This window comes from Sitophilus oryzae, unplaced genomic scaffold, assembly GCF_002938485.1.
Source record: "Sitophilus oryzae breed Bouriz unplaced genomic scaffold, Soryzae_2.0 scaffold_1515_pilon_pilon, whole genome shotgun sequence".
NCBI lineage: Eukaryota > Metazoa > Arthropoda > Insecta > Coleoptera > Curculionidae > Sitophilus > Sitophilus oryzae.
Window position 1 is genome coordinate 1557127 of NW_022146187.1, and position 24178 is coordinate 1581304.

The window sequence follows — 24178 nt, forward strand, 5'->3', positions numbered from 1 at the left end:
GCACCCACCAATACGTTCTTTTCTGTCATATTATTGACTTTTTGTTTTTGTGCATTTTTGTCTGATTTTTGTGTTTGTGCTTGTGTCGAATAATGTAAGTATTTTATTAATTATTATGCTTTTATTTAGTTTATATTTTTTAAAATTTACACTTCTATGTTATATTAGTAGATCGCATGGAATTCTGAAACATAAAGTAGAGGGACTTTGGCTATGAATTCATAGGCAGCTGAAATAATAATTTGGTTTTGGTGATGCCTACACTTTCCTTTAATTATGCTACCGGATACAAATTTATTGTTTAAAACAGGAAATAGTGTGAGTATTTTTATAAAACTGAATTTACTCTGCATAAAAACTATTTTTTTAATTACCGAAGGTTGTTGAAAGGTTAGCATTGTTTATTTAAGATGTAAGATATTTTTAAATTTTTGCTAAATTTATGTAGGATAAGTAAATCTATATTTTTATAACTATATAGTTTATTATATAAATAGTAGTGTTTAGGACTATGGTACTAACTCATTAACATAACTTAAGTGTAGCAGGGTATTTTTTTTATCTATAAACTTTTATTTATCGTCATTTTTAAGGCAGCTCTAACACCAATTTTTTTTTTGTTTTGATCACATTATATTTTATCTATCAAATACAGATTTATTTATACTAAAATCACTGGTTTAGATTTTAACTTATAACAATGGAGAGATAATTGAAATTGAAACATGCTAAAAAGAGACAAAAATATACCTACATTTCTATTATAAGTATTGCCAGCTTTCCCGTTAAGGTATTAAAAATAAATCAAAAAGGCTATGCCGAGGGCTATGCATATTAATGCATTGAGTCCTAATAAGATTGAGTTTTAGACCAATAATATATCTACAATTAATTAATCATTTTGTTGTAGTACAAATACATCACATAATGTTGTACATTCTATTGGTTTATCCGCTTAAATTCAATTTATCTATATTTCTATCTCTTAATTTTTAATATTAGAGCTTATCACATGTAGGAACCAGCAAACCTGTATTTCTTTGTAGCTCTCTCTATCAATTGGTTATAAAGTGACTTACCTATCTTTATCTTTGTCTTACTATTAAAATACAGATCGTCGAAGATTTAGGACAACCAGACCAGTAGGCTAATTGTAGTAATAATTAAATGCCAATTTTCAAAATTAAACTTCTACAAAATATTATATTACAAAAAAAGACAAACAATATTACAAAAGGCAAAAAAAAATTTTGAGGTCTGCTCTTCAACAACAATATTACAAAAGGCAAAAAGAAATGTTGAGGTCTGCTCTTCCTTGATGGAAACTTCTTTCTTATATTTATGGGATTTTATATAAAAAAATAAGGGGAACAGTATAAAGCAGTCTATATGAAAATCCAACAATTTATTTTTCGCTGCTAAAATCCCCCCAAGCCTATAGGATATCATATACTTGCAAATCAGCTGCAAACCAAACCAAATCAGGTTAAACAAGTTCTTAGTGTTTAATTCTTAAATTTGCAATATTATTATTTCTTAAATGATTTGAGATACTAGTATGGTTGTTCTTAGGACTCGAACACACTGACGACCAGGTCGCACCGGCCAGGCCGCTGCTACCTCTAAGACCATTAAATCAAATGATACAGCGCACACTAACGTCCTGGCCGTCCGTTGGTTGTTGCGACCAGTAGACTGCACTCAAATACGTTTAAATAAAATATTTTTTTTTTTAGAATTTAGAATGAGTGGGAGGGGGGTTAATCACTTCGACCTTACAGATCCATTGTGTCCCCCTTTCTTGAATCATAACTCATCATACAGTCCCAGGGCTTTGACAAAAGCCAGTATCTGGGACGGTTTTATAGAGGGTAGTTCTCCATGTCCAATATCAGTCGTACCAAAATTCATGGCACGAATGGTTGTCGTCTCGGCGCACTCAGTGATGAGGTGTACTGGTGTTTCCCCATCTTCCCCACAGAATCTGCATTCGCCGTTTCTTCTTAGTTTCAATCTACTGAGGTGTTCATTGAGGAGACAGTGTCCTGTTAAAAACCCCGTGACAATCCGAAGATTGTTCTTACTCAGACCCAGGAAGATCTGTGATTTTTCTTGATCATAAGCCCTCAGAAACTTCTTCGAGTGTCTTAGACCATTGCAAGATTTCCATTCCAGGTTGCGGATGGAATCTTCCAAGTTCTTGAGTTCCGCCTTGAGTTGGTTACCACTTGGAAAGCAGAACGGTTCTGGTCCAGTTAGTGGAGTGTTCGCTCCTTTCCTAGCTAGATTATTTGCTTTTTCATTGCCTACTATCCCTTGGTGAGCAGGCACCCAGTGTAGGAGGACTTTGTTTTCTTTGCCTAATTTATTCAGCTTCTCTATGCATTCTTTGACCAATTTCGAATTGATTTATACTGAGTTGATCGCCTTTAACGCTGCTTGACTATCAGACAAGATGGCTATTTCTTGTTTCCGATAGTTCCTATCTAAGATAAGTTGTACGCATCTCTCGATAGCGTAGATTTCTGCCTGTTGGATACTAGGGTAAGTGCCCATTGGTTCGGAGTAATTAGCTCTCGGCCCAAACACTCCGATCCCTGTTCCCGTATTGGTTTTGGAAGCATCAGAATACCAAGTTATGGTATGGTCTTTTAACTGCTGGGCAAGCGTTTCGCTCTTCCAATCCTTCTTATTGCTCAATACTACATTGACATGTTTGTCAAAGTTGTACGTTCTTGGCATATCGTCCACTGGAGTTTCAGGAGTGGTATTTCCTTTTTGAGGGTGTTCCAAGCCCCTGATCTGACAATTCTCCCAGTTCTAATTCCGTTAGTGACCATTCTAATCATTGTCGCATGGGCATCTCTACCAATGACAATGTGCAGTGGTGTTAGATCTAGAATGACCTCCATTGCTGCTGTTGGACAGGTTTTCATGGCTCCTGTGATACAAACGCATGCTAGTCTCTGGACTTTGCACAAGTTTAGCCTTGCCGTCCGTTGCTCTAGTTTTGTGAACCAGGCAACTGCTCCATAAGTAATCATGGGTCTTACTATCATGGTATACATCCAGCGCAAAGTGTTAGGGGAGCAGCCCCATCTATTTCCGGCCAGTCTTCTGCATATCATGAGAGCCTTTATGGCTTTGCTGGTAGTGTTCTTAATATGCCTGTTCCACAGGAGTTTACTGTCCAGGGTTATTCCCAGATATTTAACTTCCTGTGTTGGCAGTATTACCTTTCCATCTAGTTGAATTCTTTTCAAGTTTTTCAGACTTCGCTTTCTGGTGAATGGCACTATCGCGGTTTTGTCTGAGTTGATACTCAGCACGACAGTCCTACACCATCTCTCAGTGATACGGAGTCGTCTTTGGATAATATTACACAGGGTGCCTTTTCCCCCGAGCGATGATGACTATGTCATCTGCATACCCAATGCAGTGTATTCCCGCTAGAGTTAATTCGTCTAGTAGTTCATCCACTACCAAGCTCCACAGCAAAGGGGAGGTTACTCCACCTTGTGGAGTTCCTTGCGTTGTTTTAACAGCTACAGTTTTGGTGCCCATCTGAGCCTCTGCTGTTCGTGTTACAGCATTTCCCAAAACCAGCGAATAATAGTTCTGTTCACCCCTCTTGTTTCTAGAGATCGCCTGACCACCTTATGTGGTATATTGTCAAACGCCCCCGCAATATCCAAGAAGGCACAAATTGCTGTTTCTTTGCTATCCAGACTTGTCTGTATTAGCTCCGTTAATTGGTACAGAGCAGTTTCTGTGGATCTGCCCGTTCTATATGCATGCTGACTATCATGCAGTGGTTTAACCTTTAGATGATTTTCTCCAATATGGTTGTCAACTACTTTCTCCAGCGTTTTTAGTATGAACGATGTGAGACAAATAGGCCTAAATGACTTGGGATTTGTCCAGTCAGTTTTGCCTATTTTGGGTATGAAGATTACTTTTGCTCTTCTCCATGTGGTTGGTATATATCCCATCGCTAGACTGCTTCTTGTAATGCTTAGTAGATGGTGAGTAGCTATTTGCTGACCCTCCTTTAGAAGGGCAGGAAAGATCCCATCCACTCCTGCTGCTTTATAGGGCTGAAAGGTGTCGATCGCCCATTTCAGTTTTTGTTCTGTTATTACTAGCTTGGCCACTTCCCAATCTTCCCTGCAAGGATTGTGGGGTTCAGTGGGAGCTACATGAGTATCAATAGGTATGCTACCTGGAAAGTGTGTATAAAGTAGGAGATTTGCTCTCTCTTCCTCTCCCTCCGTGTAGTTTCCGTCAGATTTCTTAAGTGCCATGTTGGGGATAGATCCACTCTTGGCCATAGCTTTGTGTAATCTAGCTGCATCAGGAGTAGAAGTGATGTTTTCGCAAAAGGATCTAAAGTCAGACTGCTTTGCCCTTCTTATCTCCTTCTTATACTCAGTTAATTTCTCGCTGTAGAGCTGCCATTCGCCACTGGATTTAGCTCTATTAAAAAGTCGTCGGACCTCCGATCTAAGTTTGGCCAACTTTTTGTTCCACCAGGGCTTGTTGTTACTTTTCTGTATGCCTTTACTTGCGGGGCAACTAGATTCATATGCATCCAATATTGCACCGCTGACTTCCCTTGCGTACCATTCTAGATGCAGATGGTTTCTGGCCCTACTTGCATCTATACGGTTTAGGTTGTCCACGAGATTGGTGTTATATATGTCCCAGTCTGTTTTTCTTGGATTCCTTCGGGTTTCTGTTTGGAGTGTGATTCCTCCTAATTTGAACTCGATGATTCTGTGATCTGATAGGGAGGGTTCCTTTGAGACCCTCCAGTGTTTCACTTAACTGATTACACTAGCACTCCCGATTGTTAAGTCTAATACTTCTGCCCGCGTTTTTGTCACGAACGTGGGGCTGTTCCCTACATTGAGAACTTCAAGATTGTATGCTAAGAGGAATTCAAGTAAATACTCACCTCTAGTGTTAGTGCTTCCCCATACCTCATTGTGTGTATTGGAGTCGCATCCCAATAGCAGAGGTAGTCGCCGTTGGCTGCAGAATCGCACGAGCTCCCGTACCTCCGGAGGCGGTGTCTCCCCGTCACCCGGAAAGTAAGCAGAGGCAATCACGATGTTTTTAGTGCAATCCTCGATATTAAGCTGAACCATGATAGGAACAAGATCTCGGGTTGTAAATTCTGAAACACATGTGTAGTTAATGTCCTTTCTTAAGTAAGACTACAGGCTCTAAATTCCTGCCTGTTATCATATATTACCTTTGAATTTTTTCCAGACAAACCTCTAATTTGTCCCTGATACACCCAGGGTTCCTGGGCTAGTACCATTGCGTAATGATTTTTCTCAAAGAGTCTTGCTATTGTAGCGGAAGACCCTTTTGCAGGTGCAGGTTTATTTGGGATATCCCATGCATGGGGGGGGAAGGAAGAAAGGATTAGTTCGGGGTGGGAAGAGGGGCTGGAGTAGGACTTTGGACCTGGTTTAGGTTACTGGGGTGTGTGAGGATTCTCCCGTTGTAGAGGGGATAGGGTATTCCTCATCTTCCTCTGACAACGGAAGTTCCTCCTCCCGAGAAGTGGCCATCAACCTTCTCCGAGGATATACACCCTTCCACGGTTGGGGTTTGGCCCTCCGTGCCCTTCACAGTCGAGGAGCTAGTCTTCGGCTGAGGTACCTGTGAGGTAGAGGCTGGAGGATCTGTCTCCATTTCTCTACCTGTTTAGCTTGGTCTCTTCTTAGACCTGATACCGGTGTTGTCCCGAATCTATAGTAAAGAGTGTATCCCTCTTTCTCTATTGCCTCCTTGGATTTGAGGTCAATTCCTATTGTGAGGACTTGGCCGTGGCCCTCCTCCCTCGAGTTGATGATTCGCCGACACGATGTCCTTACATCGGAGTTCTGACCCTGGATAAGGTTCAGCAGGTAGGTGGTGTCTTTCCCTTTGCTCCTCGGCAAAAAGACCGTGATGGTCGCCTCCTTAGGGATGTTTTCTCCCTTCAGAGCAACCAGTCCTGGCCCCTGCCAATTCTTAAGTTTAGGTGCCGTTTCTATCAACCAATCCGCCGATTCTGTAGATACACAGTCTATGAGGAGCATGCCCACCCGAAAGTGAATCCCCGCAAATCGCATTTGACCCACATTTTGTCCGTCGTTGTGTTGCTCTCCAATCGCCACTACTTCGTCCAGTATCGCCTCTTCTAGAGCCGTTTGCTGGTCGGTGGTCAGTACAACCTCTGGGTAATCCTGGTAGCACTGCCATTTTCACTTTTCCAGCAATAGAGGCAAAGCTGGTGATATGTCCCTGCTTGCCTCTCGGTGTTGGACGTCTTTCCATCCTGGCTTTTTTCTCTTCTTGCCGGAGCAGAGGTGAAAGGTTTTCGCTCTCTCTTTTGCCCTTTGGTGGAGATGCGCCGGCCTGTTTCTTGGTTCCTTTACCTTCCCCTCTATGGAGGAGTACTTTCTCTTTTGCTTCCTCTGGAGCAAGTCCTGCGTCGAGCAGTCGGAGGTATCTCCGTGCTTCTGCTCCGCTAAGACCCACTCTCAGCGGATCGTCCAACCCGCCAGGTAGGTTGACCCAGGCCAGGTAGACGAAACGGTAGTCTGTGTCGCCTGTTGGGTTTAGAGGTAAGCTCCCGACCCTTGCTAAAGGAGGTGGTAGCTTGAGTGCCACTAGCGCAGGACGGTCCCGCGCAAGTGTCAGCTACCTCTCCTGTAGTTTTCTTTGGGGGGTTTGACCCCTTGGAACTTTCATTGTTCCTGTTCCCAGTGTCGCCAGGGGGTTTCCCCACAGCTTCTCCGGTGGTGTTTTTATTAGTGTTATTACTGGATCTCATAGTGTTCCCACGAGTCGCTAGGGATAGTCAGTCCACTTCTACAGAGCCCCGCATGTAGAAGTAAGGGGTAAATACAATGATGCCCCAAGGTTGAGACCAGTAATGGCTAGTCCTCTATCTAGCCACGCATCCCTTTGACCTGGCCCCGCCATCGTAGGATTTAGGTTTTTGGTGAGGTTGTTTCCTCTTGGTCCAGGCGGTTAAGCCAAGACCCCCCCACACCCTCTACCCGCGAGACTTGACGACAGACAGTAGAAGGTGCCTGGTTTAAATGTCTTGGTGCAATTCCCTGGCCACTACAGCCAGAGACAAGACAATGAGTGAGATGCTTCTTGGACCGAGCCAAAGTGCTAGAGGAGATTCTGCCAGCACCTGACAAGGAGCTTCCCCACCAACGACAAGGTCTTGCATCTCCTAGGGGAAGTAAATAAAAAAAAATATACGACGGCCTCTCCATAAGAGCAATGAGAGGATTTACGTCCCAGTATTGAAGGAGGACAGAAAATCGAGTCGAATGGTTTCAAGACATAGGTTCATCCTTGTTTAGTCAAACCTCCTACAACACAAGGATAGACATATGTAGGAAATGCATTGAAATTCTCTAGCCATCCTTCAATATCGGGACAGGAATTTAAGCGGTACCCTCCGTATACTTTATTTTAAACGTATTTGACTGCACTAAAATGTTATAATATTATTTTCTGCTGCTTGTTGCCGGTTTTCTTCCAAACTAATAATTTTTCAGATGAAATCCCTCAAATTCAACGCACAATATTTTATTTTCTATAAGATATAGTGTTTTAGTGCAGTTTTTGCACACGTGCAGAAAATCCAAAGATAGTATACAGACTGGATCAAAGGGAAACTTAAATCTAGTCCCTTTTTTTATCAAGGGTCGATTCTATTAAAAATTCAAAACATTTTTATATGACATACTCTATTTATGGTTGGTATGATACCTGTTATTATACCTTTGAGTTTCGATGTTAAAAAATAAAAAAAATCATATTTAAAGTTTTTCTACAACCACTTCTTTTTTTTTATTAAATTAGTTTCTTTAGTTGTATTGTAGTCATGTACCTACAAAGAGGACAACTGTATTTTAAATATTATATTTAATTTAACGTTTTTCAAACAGGGTCCATTAGACATATTTCTACTAGGTACATTATTTTAAAAAAAAATTAAGAGTAAAACTTAGACATTCATAAAAATAGAAGTATTTACTGTGGTAGATTCTCAGTAACAATAAAAAAGAGGAATTTATATTGTAAACATTGAAATAACTAGAAGCTAAACTTTCTACCTGCTTATATTTAGAGCCAGTGTCTGATGACCTTTTTTTACGATGTCCGTAATATGTTTACTTGTAAAGTCGATAAGAGCCATCAGTAGAAGTCCATATCAGTAGAAAAAAGAAACAGAATATCTCCCTTTTTGTCGGTCGCGCGTACACAATGCTTTTTGTTCGGCCTATTTGTTCTGCTTGTTCGTGCGCGCTTGGTTCGTTCGGGCTAAAATGCTGAAGTCTGGACGCATCTTTATGAACAATACTGTCTTTGTCCTTTATTGATATAATGCTGAAAATCTCACGAGTTACATGTCCCACTCTACACATATTAAATTATATAGACGTAGGATGTAGAATATTCTGTTATGAAACGACTGATGGAATAGCAGGCATCGCGGATTTGAAAAACATGGAACTAACGACGTTATCGTGTAGTCGGGGTTGGAGATTTTACTTACTCCATTTACCACACCAGTATTTATTAACGAAAAATCCCAGAATATTTTAAATGCATTATTTAATATTAGAACATTTAATAAGCTCATGAATAGCAACTCCGCTTTTTAGTTAACTCGGATATTTTAAAATTTCTGAAACTTAATTCTTTCTGAAACAATATTTTCTAATTGGTAAAACGTAAAAAAACCTTAAATCTGACAACTCTGTTGAAACTGGTCGTTTATCTGACCGCAGCTATAAACGCAATACATCCGGCCAGCCGACGGCCAGGTCGTTGCGACCTGGTCGTCAGTGAGTTCGAGCCCTATTCTTCATTTTTTTTCACTAGACAATTTGATTTGATTTTATATGATGACTAAAGTGACAAATTGATGGAGATGAAATGCAAGTTTAAATATTTTATTTTTTAGTTATATTAAGGCAGGCATGGATTTAGCTGAAACAATGAAGAACGTACTAGCTAAGGGTCTTCAACAGGCCTCTGTTAGTGACTTACCAGCAGCAGCAGGTACTCATCTTGATATTTGACATGTACATTTTTATGTTTATAATTTGTCCATTTTACTATAATAGGCATGGGCTTTCCTGGGGCTGGGTACGTGACTGAAAAGATTTACATGTTGTTACAACTTTATTTACAAAATAAGGGATGGAATCCTACTGTAGAGTTGTTACAATGTTTTACAGAGTTAAAGGAATCATCGATGTTGCCCAGTGCTACCTATTTACAGTAAGTAGTTTTCACATTAAAGTTGGTTTTATTGTTTTATGATTTCTTAACGATCAAAATAAAAATAAATAAAAAATGTACTTTTTCCATTTTTTGAACACAAGTTCCATACTAACTATGTGCTGATGCGTCGATTTGATTCCGTTCTTTCATGTCCCAAAAGAACCGGGAATTCCCGGTACTTTTGGTACCGGGATTCCCCGGTTATGAACTCTACTCCATGCACGCATAGTGAATATGATGCGGTTTGTCTATGCGACTCGTTAGTTCGTTTAGAAATTCGTCCATTGTGTTACTGATATTTCTTTTAATAGTTGCCCAAAAAACCGATATTCCGCCGAATTGTCGTACAAACCATCGCATCGACCCATTCATTAGCATTCGACGCATTGACGAATCGCATCAGGAACATATAGTTTATGTATATTAATAAATAAATAAATATAAGTTTAATTTGCTAGAAATAATATACAATAGAATCTACATATAAGCACATCAAAAAACTACAAAATAAACTGGGTGCGTAATCACTGAAATCTGCTTGATGCAGATTTGTACGTGGTATTAGGTATTGTATTAGGTATATTATTAGGTAATTTTATAAGTAAGTTCAAAGAATTGGTATAGATGTAAAAAATAATTTGGTATTACCATGATGTTTTTGTCATCAATACAATTACATAGAAACTAACAGTGTTACACAATACTTATGTCTCCAAAAAATCCTATATGGGTATTTCACCACTGCAAGAAAATCTACAAAATAAAATAGTTATTTTATGTAAACACTTCTGCGTTAATCCCAAACGGAAACTACTTGTCAGAAGTTAGGTTTAAAGATATACAAATTTGCCTAAGGAACAAAAAAATGCTTAACGTTTTGGAAAGTTTATCTCTTTCCGTCGTCGGAAGCAAAAAATACAAAGAATAAAGAAAAGAACTATTTAAAATATTTAAATTCAACTATTCGAGAACACTTTAGTTTTTTTAAAAACAGATACGTCTACAAAAACCGTTGACGTTCTGTTAAAAATTTTCTATAAATAATTAATAAATTAAATATTTTTTACCATATTATTTTGCTACGTAGTAATCTACATCTACCATGTTTTATAGAATGATGGCATCACGAGTAACCTTAGATTCACAAGGTCGATTGATTCTACGCGAAAACGGTAAAATTATCTTGCCGTTCGAGCATTTTGCGAACGCTGTGATGCTTAAGCATATGAATGGACCCCATGGCCTACATTTGGGAGTTGAAGCCACCGTTAGAGCAGTCATGGAATCGTACACCATTGGTACGGCGTTGACAATATCTAATCATTAGTATTAATAGTTATCATTTAGGTCGGGAAAATTTTGGAATGGAGAAGGAGTTTATAATCGAAGTGGTTCAAAACTGTCCAAACCCCGCTTGCAGGTACTACAAAAACCAAATGGAATTAACGCAAAAGACTTTGCAGCATCTAGCGCCTGGTTATTTGGGTGATAGGGGACCAACAGCTTCTGATGTCAGAGGCCGTAAGTAATGATACTCTAAAACATATTTGTGTAAATGTGTCGGTTGTAACTCGGAAACCGCCAATATAGAGCTTAAGTTACCTATAAAATATTGAGAAGTAAACTCGCTATAAATTATGTTCAAGATTCAAATTTGGCCGTTAGGGGGCACAACAGCGATCTTCTTCTTCTTTCAGTGCCTATCCTCTATGGATATTGGCAATCATGTTGGTCCACATAATCCTATTAACAGCCGCCCTGAATAAATCGTCGGCTTTATGACGAAAAGGCGTATCTCGATTTTTGCTACTTTTCAGGAGAGCAATTTAAAGAAAATCACTTACTTTATTTGGCCAATAAATGTAAAGTCTTTAATTTTTTAATAGTGTTTTTTAATTATTAACACTTAAACGGAGACATTGAGGAAACGTTCTGAAGATAAATTGTGCGTAAATTCTAATAAATAATTTCTTTTTAGTTGTTTAATAGAGATAGGCCTTTTTGTTATAATAATAATAAATTTATTTCCGAACGAATAGTATACATACGCCCATGTAAAATAAATTTAAAAATGATGGTAAAGTGTTCTTAATAAGGAAAAAAAAAGAATATTCACATTATGGAATACATACAAGAAAATACAATACATACATACATAAAAAATCTGAAAATCACCAAAAAATCAGAAACAAATATTTTTAAATACTTTTATTCGCGTTGGATTAGATCAACTGAAAACAAAGACAATTTTCATTCCAGAAGCAAAGACAATAATAAATTAAAATACACTTATCTAGCTTATTTTAATAATATTGTTTTTTATACAAAAATACATTTTTTTAACTAATATATTTTAGTAATTATTCAATTAATTGAGGGCATTAATACAAGGCATTTAAACTCACGGTCCATTTAATAAAAACCAAACCAAACAAAAACAAAACATGTTTCTTCATTCGTGCCTTTTTGATACAAATAACTGTGGACTAACAGTTTCTGTTTTCCCTGTTCAATAATAACAAATTCGACTTCCATTCTACGTGTTTATGCAGGATGATGGTAGGCACAATAAATAAAATTTTCCAAAAATTGACAGGGATGACAATGCTAATGGCCTCTAACAATAATGAGATAAAAATTATTGTATTTTTCGGGCAAGTTTTTGGTTCGCTAAAATGTTCTTAGGGAAATTATAATTTCGGGAATTTTTCCATTAGGGCAATTTTCGTTTCGTTGTTTTGCTTTCGATCAATTTTTCTTCGGCCATTTATTCTCGGACAATCTTTTACATACCCGATACAGCCATGATACAAAGAATACAAGGTATGGTATTGCGCAGGTAGGTCACTACGTCACAGGTGATAAACGGCACTATTGGTCGGCAAGCTCCGCGCGTCAATTTCAAATTGTCAAACAGATGACACATAATAAATGTGAAAATAATTTTTCAAATGTCAAGCTCGATGATTTGACATAACTTTTGGGGTTATATCCTAATTCTTCCATATTTTAGGTCTTTTTTATTAGTGGCAATTGAACAATACGGATATTTTTTTGTATAGCGTATGACGTCACAGGTGATGTCACTGAATTGGGGCCGCTATCGATCATACCTTGTTTTCTTTGTACCATGCGATACAGCTATATGTAGAGTCTAGCTCATTCTAACAATGGTTTTTGGCACAAAAACAGACTCAAAATCACACTGTAAAAGAGAGCTGCTGCCATGATAACAGTTTTATTTTGTCCCAAGCAACCATCAGAAAATAATTAGGTAGAATGGGGTAGGTAGAATTTTCTCTCGCATGCATTTTCACAACTTAAAACAAAAGGACCTATCTCAAATTCCATCTTTCTTGTAGTATAACAATTGGTATAAGAATTGATATAACAAAGAGCCCTATCTCAACATACGTCTCTTCGTCATAACGAAGAATTGTAGTATTTGAGATGGGGCAAATTTTAAACGAATATAAAATGAAAAAGGTATAATATTGAGATGCGCAAATTTGCTATGTTAAAATATGACCCATTGGGCATGTCATGATGTTGATATCTCAAAATCGCCAAAAATCGAGATACGCCTTTTCGTTATAAAGCCGACGAAATGTACAGTCGTCATTCCTGTCCACTGTCTAATATTTTTCAGCCATGATGTTCGTCGGCGTCCCTGACCTCTTCTACTATCTATTTTGCCCTGCAGTATTAGTTGGATAAGTTGGTATTTATCATTACGCATCACATGCCCATATGCCATTTTTCTCAAATTCACCCTATGTACAATTTCTAGTGCCTTTTGCATTGTCTGGATCACGGTGTTGTTTGTGACATGGTAAGTAAATGAAATCCTGAGCATGCGGCGATAGCACCACATTTCAAAGGCTTCCAAGCGTTTAGATGTAGCATCTGTCAAGGTCCAAGCTTCCACTCCATATAACAGCGTGGAGAATACGTAGCACCTTAGAACCTGTGTTCTTATAGCAATATTCAGGTGCATATTGCATAGGATCTTTCTAAGACGGTTAAAAACGGTTCTGGTTTTTTCTATGCGGCATCTGATCTCTCGTGAGTAATCCCATTCCTTGTTCAGACTACGTGATTGTATCTGCTGTTTCCAAGCTTTCGTTATTCGCCCTAAACTGCTGGTACTGCGCCTCATCATTTTTACTAACTATTATGCTACGTATTCATTGGTGCGCTGCGCCGCGAACGCGCAGCGTTGTCCGCGCGTTGCTTTTATTGTTTTAACGAACATCCCGCGATCCATAGAAATCCCGGGAACATTTGTCTAGTCGTTAATCATATCTCTATCGTCTGAGAGGAACTACGCAATTTTAGTGATGAGTAGTTTGGCTCTTTGAACACTCTATTAAGAAACAATATTCAAAGAAAAACACAAAAAAGGGAATTTATTCAAAGAAAACACACAGTCTCAGATAGGTATCTTCACCGGCCGTCTCAACTGAACAACGAACATAGAATAAAGCGGAGCGTCGAAAAACCGACTGGAGATGGTTCGCGGCAAGCGGTTTGCGTGCGGAGCGCGCGCAACCTGAAAACACATACCAATACAGGCGAATCGACGCACGCGCGTGGCGCGTTCGCACAGTGCTTTGAAGGATAGGGTTTGCGGACAAAAATGAAATAAAGCATAAAAACGGGTTTTTAAAAACATGTTTAATTAAGAAAAAATCTTGATTGTAAATAATAAATCAAATGAACTCAATTGTGAACGAAAACTAAATAAACTGTAAGAAAAATTATTTTCTGTCTCAAAAACCAATCACAAATCACAAAATTCTTTGCTCTACAAAAATATAAACAAGAATAATACATTCGGAAACTATAATAAACTTTAACAAAACTTTTCTGTCTCACACACTAACAAAAAAAATCAGAAAACATTATTGTAAAAAATGTTTATTAATCTAATTATAGAACACATTCGTAAACTATAACAAAGTTTAACAAAGGCCTCATCAGAATATTGACCGACGTTCAGCAGTGATTGGATTTTCAATGAAATTTTATTTTTTCGGTCACCTTTACCACTTGCCATCCACTCTTCTAATAGGTCAATATTTTTTATGGTGTGGTCAGCATCTAAAATAAATGGATCCATGACATCACACCTCCCTAGTATGCTAGCAGAGCGCAATATAATTTGAATCTGTCAAAAACTCCTAATTTTTTTTGTTATAACATGCTTAAATGGTTGGAAAAAATGCGTGTTATAATCTAAAAACCGCATATTGATACGATTTTTTGTTCAGAAGTTACATACTTTTTGAAATTTTAACTGTAAAAAAATCCTTAAAGTTGATGAATTTTAACTAAACTTCATTCGGCTTCTTAGAAGCCCCAACAGTATTCTCCCTGAAAATTTCATCACAATACCTCCAGCGGTTTCGGAGCTCTCGTGACACAGATATACAGACAGAAAAGAAATCATACTAGCATAAGTTGCCAGTAGTTGCAAAAAACCTTTACAATTTCAATAGCCCAAGGTCCACATTATTTAAAAAAACTGAAAGTACAAGATGTTTGGCATAGAACTCAATAAAAGTTTAATCAAAGTTAATTACAACAAAAGACCAGATTATTTTCAGTCATTTTTTACTGCCGTATAACTTCGTACCCAAAAATAAAATTGTATATTTCATAATGTACAAAAATAATACATACCTTGGTTAGCTTCCATGACAGGTTTAGTTTTTTTTAATTGAAAAGACATTTGTTGGTATGATTTCGTTCTAATCACAGTAAACGATTGATAAGACAATTTTATTTCTTCTACATTTTTATCATTTTTCATAATGTTTTGTAACGATATCGAGTATCCTAACAATAAAAGTAATCCTGTTTGTGGAATTTCGATTATTTATCTCTAATATGGAAGCAAAAAAAAAATTATTTTGCACGCAGAATTTTGATTATTGTCCATAGGCGAAGCACTGTGGTTCGTGGCGCAGCGCGCCAATGTATACGTACCATTAGAATTTTGGTCTTCTTGCAGTTAAGCCTCATACCATACATATCACATGCCTCTACTACTCGGCCTATTAATTTTTGCAATCCCTTAGCACTATCTGCTATGAGAACTGTATCGTCCGCGTACCTTAAATTATTGATGGTTTCTCTATTGGTATTTATGCCTTCTTCTGTTTCACTGAGCGCTTGTCTAAACAGTATTTTGAAGTACGTGTTAAACAGAATTGATGACCGTATGCATCCCTGAGGCACTCCCCGACTCACTGTAAATTCTTGGGAGGTTTCGTTGTCTACACGCACGGTCGCTCTCTGGTGCAGATACAAATTAGTTATAAGGCGAAAGTTTTTGTCGTCGATACCATATTCCATTAATATTTCAAATAATTTGTGGTCTTGCACCCTATTAAACGCCTTCTCGAAGTCGATAAAACAAGCGTAGACATCGCAGTTTACGTCTCTGTCCCTCTGTATCAGGACCTGTATAGAAAATAGGGCTTCTCACATTCCCATTCTATTTCTGAATCCGAACTGAACTTTGCTCATGTTTTCTTCAAGCTTTCTATATATGCGAGAGTGGATGATGTTAAGTAGGATTTTCAATGCATGGCTTATCACGCTTATAATTCGGTAGTCAGAGCACCTAGTAGCATTTGCTCTCTTAGGAAGGGGAATAAACGTGGAAACCAGCCAGTCTCTAGGCAATTCTCCCGTTTCGTATATTCTATTGAGTAGCTTTGTCAGAAGTTTAAGTTGGTTGTCTTCCAACAGCTTCAGTATTTCTGCTTGAACATTGTATGGTCCAGTTGCTTTGTTATTTTTTAGCCGTGTTATGGAGTGCCGTACCTCATCTAGTGTTATTTCTGGACCTGAATCAGCATGGACAATGGTTTCCGCCTGTTGCTCCACGTCGAACAGCTCTCTCATGTATTCTCTCCACCTTTTCAGTATTCCTTCATTGTCAGTTATAAGACCACCTTGTTTGTCCAATACCAAGCTACTGCTGCGTGAGCTAGTCCTTCCTGCAATGGTCTTGATTTTCTTGTGCAGGTTGAAGGTGTGATACACAACAGCGATACATCTTCTAAAATAGCAATTTCTTGTTGAGAAAAGAATCCAGAAATTTGTAATGGGATGTATCTGGGGAGTAAAGCTTGATTTTCATGCATCCGTTATCCGTTTGTAAACATAAAGATTCCTATAGAAGGACCATTATGCAAGAGAATTTATTAGAGACATTTTTACCGTTTTCTACAGAATCAGCTTTTATTTATGCTGAAAATATGCATTAATTAGACTATTTCTTATACTATACTATATTTTTTTGCAGGTTTAGGATCTGCTGTGGATTTGACAAGCCAACAAGCATTGGATTCAAAATCCCAATCATCTCTAATGGAACGGTCTAAATCTGTAGCCCCAACTCAGCAAGAAATAACAGCTGCACTATTGCAGCAACAGAGCAGAGTAATAGCCCAACAGAATTTGGACAAAATCAATGCAAACTTGGAAAAACAAAGACAACAGCAAGTGAGTAATATCAGTTATACAATTTTTATAAATATTTAAAAAAAATGGATATTAGCAAACACTTTTTTGAAATCAAATGTTGAAGTATTTTAAAAGCTAATAAGGTATTAATGTAAGTGTAATTATAACCTTTTTTTAGTTACAGCTACAACAACAAATGGACTTAGCAGCTAAAAGGGAGCGTGAGAGAGAACGAGAACAAAGTCAGCAACAACAGCAGCAACAGCAGCAACAACAGCAACAACAGCAGCAGCAGCAGCAGCAGCAGCAACAACAACAGCAGCAACAACAACAACAAAAACATTTTGACATGTCTTTGATGGATCATAAGTTGGCCGATTTTCTGAAGGCAAATCTAGAAAATTTGGAAGGTACATTAATTTAATTTTTGATATTTGCATTCCCTATAATATTTTTCGTAGAATTATACAGGGTGTCCCAGAAATGAGTGCAAATATTTTAAGGGGTGGTAGATCTGGTCAAAATGAACATATTTTCTCTTTACCATTTTTAAAATAAATTGAAAATAACCGAGTTATTTAACTTTGAAATTTTAAAAAAATAATCGCAACATTTTGAGAACCGCCGGCAGATATCGCCAACTACATCCAATTACCCGGATCAAACCCGGATTTCAGTTAATTCGACGCACTGTGTTGTCATATGGACAAGAAAGTATATGTTTAAAAGTAAGTCATAAAATCACAACACCTGAGGAGTTTGCAGAGATGCATTACATTTTTAAGATTGTGATATTATTACATAAAATAAATTAAAAATTAAATGTTTAAAAGTTGAAAAAGTTAAATTAAAAAACTTACCCAACATTAAAAAAGATACTTATGACAGATTTATGTAACTGCGACAGTTCTCTTTTTCGATACACACTTAACTAAAATACACTTCATTGTGCTGCTTTACTTGTACATGCTATTATAAAAACTGCTAAAATAACAGTTCCCATTTTTAACTTAACACATTATTTTCATATAGGCTTCATCACAATTTGAACAACTGATTTACAAAACACCTTAAAAAGCACACATTACACATTACTTTGAATACCTTTCTGAATGAATAAATGTTGAGAATTATTGTCTCTTACCGCCACTTTACGAACTACCTTCAATCTAAGAAAATACATGATTCACTCAACAATTTTAAATACGTATTTTGTTTTTTCGCTATTTTTTCGATGTACTTCGACAATTCCGTCGACAGCCCAACCGTCGGCCAAGACAGCCACGCATCACTGGTTGGTAACTGGCGTAACTGCTCACTGCTCCTTTGTCGCGCCGGCCCGTCGAGCTTGCGCCATGCGAGGTTGCCGTAGTTTCAACAATTTCAAATTCAAGACACTCGAAGCAATCAAATTCTTATTAAATTTTAAAAATAAAACAAAAAAACATGAAAGGAAACAAACAAAACACAAATGAATTGATTATTGATAAGGTCACAAAAAAGAAATTTCTAAAATGTTTATCGTAATTCAGAATTCAATATATCGAAAACAGCCCGACGAATAATCAATTCATTTTTGTTTTGTTTGTTTCCTTTCATGTTTCTCTGTTTTATTTTCAAAATTTAATACGAATTTGATTGCTTCGAATGTCTTGAATTTGAAATTGTTGTAACTACGGCAACGTTGCTTAACATCGTCGTCTGACGCAAGCCCGCCACGACGGCGCGGCTCAAAGGACCTCTTCACACGTGGCACTCTTGGCCAACGCGCGACGGTTGGGCTGTCGAAATACATCGAAAAAATAGCGAAAAAACAAAATACGTATTTAAATTGTTGAGTGAAACATGTATTTTCTTAGATTGAAAGTAGTTCGAAGTGGCGATAAGAGACGGTATTCAAAGTAATGTGCGCTTTTCAAGGTGTTTTGTAAATCAGTGGTTCAAATAAAACAGAGAAACATGGAAGAAAACAAACAAAACAGAAATTAATTGATTATTCGTTGGGATGTTTTCGAAATATTGAATTCTAAATTACGATAAACATTTTAGGAATTTCTTTTTTTGTGACCTGGTTGTCAATAATATGATGAATCATTTTCGTAAACCTCATAAACGTAATGTTTTAGTTAATTTTCGGTGGTATGTGTTAAGTTTTCATTGAAAGGGTAAGTACTAAAAATAATTAATGTGTTTTTTTTCTATAATATAATTATTAATAGGCACTGATAAAAGATTAAATTTAACATTCCTAATTTTTGAGTAGAAATTTGTCTATGAATTTATAAATGTAGAACTATGTAGAATGTGGATAACATAGGAGGTTACAACACTGCAAGGTTTAGATACACCGTAGAGAAATCGCAGGTGAATAAACAAATGGCACTAAAAAGTTTTTTCAAATTTCCCGGAAAATGTCAAGAAAAATTTTAAATTTTCAACATTTTTTTTCTCGCAAAAAAAACCTCATAGGCGTGTTTCTGGGGTTGAACTATACTACCAGTTAAAATATTTGCACTTATTTCTGGGACACCCTGTATATAATTCGGATTTTTATATAACTGAAAAACGACATCATAATTGCCAGAATATTTTTTTTAGAATTGGTTTTATGTATATACTGCGTTAACTAAAAAAATTGCGACATAATAGCGACCCAATAGCAAAAAAATACATGTTTGTGACAACTGTCATCTCAAAAAATTACGGAAATCCCTTTAAAGCTGTAAAAAATAGAGATAAATGACAATATAGGGAAAAGTATGAAAGATAAAAACTGTTCAGAATTGAATTTTATATTTGTTAATACTTTTTTGATAATTTTTCTAAAATATTTTTTGGAAAATTTTTGTACAGTGTATCCCATTTTCGTGTGTTTTATAAACCCTATAAATCGTTTATGATTAGAGATGCAGTTTTCACATCACTATGCTACTTTTTTATGAAACGAAATTTCTGAAATACACTGCGAATTTGAAGATTTTGCAAAAAGGTGAAAACTGAGTTCCGTAGAGCTGTCATTTTTGAAATATGACTCAAACGTATGCTTTTTAAACGTGACCCCCTGTAAAAAATGTTAAAATACACTATACACTTATTTTCATAAATAAGGTAAAAAATAACGCATTTTTAACATAAATCAGTAAATTGCACCGAAAATGAACTTTTGCAGCTTTTAGCTAACACCCTATTAATTAGAGTTATTGATATTGTTGATGCACTTGTGCAATAATTATACACACAGAAACTAGCGTGGAATAGTCAATAACCAATATTTGATGTAGAATAAATTATTTGATTATTTTGATTACTTAATTTGAACCGGCCCACGGTGGGGTATTAGCATGAAAAAGGTGATCGAAATTCGAAAAAGGAAATGGGTTTAAGATTTCCCAAAAAAAGCTAAATGATAAGTTAAATAATGTCTGTCATGAATGGCGTTACCATGGGTGTGTTTAGTTGCATTCATTTGTTTTAACGAAACGTCAAAGTTGTTACTTCTCACAGATAAGAGGTAAATGGCTAAATTCATAGATAAATGAAACAAGTTTAGATTGGAAAGTGCCCATAAGGACAATGTAAGCCCTATTTGGCGCTATTCTTGCAACGGTCGCGACCTAAAACTTTTGAAAATTTCGGAGCGGTTCGGCTTTTTCCGGAATTATATCGCCAACTATTGTTTATTCAAATTTATTATTATTTTCGTTTAATTTTATAAATAAAATACAGTGTGTTGCATACAAGAAACTTTATTTTATACGCATGTATGAAATACCTATGAAACATTGGAAACCGACATTATGCCACGATCCACAATCGTTTTTGCAGTTCACAGTTCACAGCACAGTACAGCTTTTTAAGTTTTTAATGCCACTTTTTTACAATTATCACTGGTTGGAGTAAATAAAACTTGAATTAAACTCACAAGATAGCAATAATTACTTTGAAAATGGACGCTACACAGAAACTAGCGTGGAATAGTCAATAACCAATATTTGATGTAGAATAAATTATTTGATTATTTTGATTACTTAATTTGAACCGGCCCACGGTGGGGTGTTAGCATGAAAAAGGTGATCGAAATTCGAAAAAGGAAATGGGTTTAAGATTTCCCAAAAAAAGATAAATGATAAGTTAAATCATGTCTGTCATGAATGGCGTTACCATGGGTGTGTTTAGTTGCATTCATTTGTTTCAACGAAACGTCAAAGTTGTTACTTCTCACAGATAAGAGGTAAATGGCTAAATTTTATGTTTAAAATTATAAATTGTTGTTGTTCTTGTGCTCTTTTTACTTTTATATTATTGTTTTGATTGAAAATGGCTCAGCAAGCTGCAGGTATGTATTCTACAAAAACGTATTATTTATTTTGATATTCTCTATACTAACGATTTTTTTTGTAACTAAAAGTTAGGCGTTCAGAAAATTTGATTAAATTTGTGACATTTTTATTATACTTAGAGATTTAGTTACGCATTTCGAAGAATTCAGCATATTGTCTATATACGTTTTACTTAGTAAACATTTGGCTTTCATACAGTAGAATAAAATACTGCGACTTTTTGCGACTTTGCTGATAAAATGAGAAAAACATTCTTGGTTTCCTCTAATTTGTCAATCAGTGATATACTAATGCGAGGTGTAAACCGCGATGACATTGTTGTGTACAAAGCGATCGCTTTAGTGCTATTAGCAGTATAGCACAATTTGGCATTAGTAGCGACTTTAGTGGTATGGGCATTGCTCGCTGATCAGTCGTAGCATTAGTAGTATTAGTTGCGATATTACTACTGGTATTAGTGGCATTGACCGTGGAAACACTGGAACAGTGATTTTTCTTTCTTTTTTTAGAATCGACGAATTATCCTTTATTTTGTTTATATTATTTCCTCTTTAATTGAAAATAGCAATAATTTATATAAGGTCTACATAAAAAAATTTCGATCAACTATATGTGTCAAATACCCCACTGTGCGGCCCGGCCGCCTACGCTAAAAAGTTAAATAATGCATTTTTAGCTTATTTATGAAAATAAGGATAGAGTATAATATAATTTTGAAAAGTTCATAACAGGGCAAATATAACAGAAAATGTAGAAAAATGCAAAATTTTAAAATTCGCCTTGTATTTCACGACTTTTCACAACTAAGAGGACTAAGACAAATCTGTGTGTAGCATTTTTTTAGTTTTATAAAAAAGTAGCACAGTGAATTACTATGAAAAAATGTGTAACTATAAATTTTAGGGTCAATTATTATTTTTTCCTCAAGGATTAGGAGCGGCTAATAAGGACCTCCTGGCACTGCACAACGGTGCTTGGGCCACTCCAAACAGCCTGACGTCATCGAACGAAGACAAACGAATCTCGGAAGGGGGACAGGAGAAGATCGTGAGGGCTTTCAGCGAGGTGATGAAGAATATGCAGAGAATGAAGACTTACGTGCGTCCGGCGATGTGTAAGCCTTACGGAAAGCAGTCGGAGGCGCTTCAAAAAAGTAAGATTCCTTGATATTTTTTTTGCCAAAAAACTACTTAGATTAAAATTAACTATAGACTTTTATAAAATACTACTGGTGTTGACATCAGATCTACTTATGACCACTCACACTGTTCTAAATATACAACTCACATTGTTGTAAATATACAATTATTGACCTTGAAATTTTACTTAACTATTAAACTCAACATGGTCTTTAAGAATATGTAATAAAGAAAATATGCTGAACGAGCTTATATTGGGTTGAGCCGAGGTTATGTATTATACAGGGTGAGTCTTAAATAAGTGCAAATATTTTCAGGGGTGGTATATTTCGACTCCAGGAAGTCTATGAGGTTTTTTTCGCAAAAAATGAAAATCGTGCATTTTCTGTTAAATTTCCCTGTATATTTTTCGAAACTCTTTGTTCACCGGAAATTTTCCCAAGGTCTAATTTCTTAACCTCCATATATATAGATATTACCATCACTAAAAACGATGCAACATTACCACTTCCTAAATGACCTACATTTCTAATTATTGCCTCTAAATATTCTGACAAATGCAATTAACAAGTAAAAATTGCTGAAAAGGGGTGAAAAATTCAGAAAAGGTGTTAACAAAATACCCTATATTAAGTTTAGAGAAACTAGTTTGGTTTGGTTTGGTTTGGTTTGCATATTTCGGTTTTACCGGAAATGACTAGACTTTTGATTTTTAAGTGGCACCTTCGGTATTTTTTTACTTTATTTGATAGAAAATGACACTCTGAATAGAATGGCATATCATATGTCAATTTTTGATATTTCGCATATGGTTTATTTGAAATTGTAACCTGCGGTTCATAACGACAATTTGACTTGAAATACCAACTGTGTGGTATCAAATTGTGCGTAAAAAATGCTTTTTCCAAATATGCTAATGAGCCACCCTCGTTCCATTTGAAAAAATTGAGATATGCTTAAAAATACGATTTGGGCATCTTTTAACCAGCCAGAACAAGACACTAAAAATATTAGACGATCAAATCTATTTTTCCAAGGATCCTTGATTAAAAATTTGTGTTTTTAACAAATGGCCATGGCAATCTAGATTGAGATTTAAAATACAATTTGTTTTTGAGCGAATACGTCAAAAGTTGACATATGATATGTCATTCGATTCAAAGTGTCATTATCTATAAAGTAAAAAAATACCGGGGGTGCCATTTAAAAATCAAAAGTTGTAGTCATTTCCGGTGAAACTGAAAGTGACCGAAAACAATCCTAATTTATGTCATATAACTAACATACCAAATCTCGTTTTTTTATCTGAAAAATAAAAAAGTTATAGGGGTGAGCCACTTTTGAGACGTACCCGGTATATAATTTCAAGTATGTAATTATTTTTGATTATTTCTTAATGATGACATTCCGAGGTGAGTCCTCGAGAGCCCCATATGTTGCTTTCGGACTGTGATTCAGAAGCTTTGATCTTATCTGATTTTTTGTATAAAACAATCTAATTTTAACTGTCCATGCTCTTTCACAATATTATTTGTCTTATGTCTTGTTTTGGCAGCTCTAATGGACACTATTCAGCTGATTCAGTCGCTGAGAAGTTTCCTCCCTCCTCCGCATATACAGGTCAGCTCATGGAAAAACGAAGATAAGCACAGATACGATGAAAACTAGTAAAACAGGGATGAACTGGCAACACTGAAAACTTGCCAGCATATGCTTTATTTAAAAAATCAGGTTGGTTGGTGCATTACATTTTTTTTTCTGTGCAATATTCTTTTTTTTACAGAAAATGACCTGTCCGTTTGCGTTTTAGAAAGCTTCTATGTCAATAGCTTAAGTAAAAAAAAAGTTTAAAAGAAAAGAAGTGTATACATTGACAGTGACAGTTGTCTGCAATTAAAACTTGAT

The 24178-nt window shown here is 36.3% G+C and overlaps 1 protein-coding gene across 4 annotated transcripts; it reads left to right on the plus strand.

Moving 5' to 3' along the window:
* LOC115878499 (kinesin-related protein 6) lies at positions 1-24178 on the plus strand. Of its 4 annotated transcripts, none has more exons than XM_030895032.1 (10): positions 1-94; positions 169-318; positions 8993-9090; positions 9156-9312; positions 10429-10613; positions 10663-10836; positions 16634-16833; positions 16973-17204; positions 22063-22287; positions 23829-24178. In XM_030895032.1, exons 3-10 carry the CDS (start codon positions 9009-9011, stop codon positions 23939-23941), a joined length of 1368 nt encoding a protein of 455 aa, XP_030750892.1. In that variant the 5' UTR covers positions 1-94; positions 169-318; positions 8993-9008; the 3' UTR covers positions 23942-24178. The 4 variants fall into 4 exon arrangements, with proteins under 4 accessions (XP_030750892.1, XP_030750896.1, XP_030750893.1 ...); XM_030895036.1 differs by having other exon boundaries at positions 16979-17204; XM_030895033.1 differs by having other exon boundaries at positions 73-94; positions 172-318.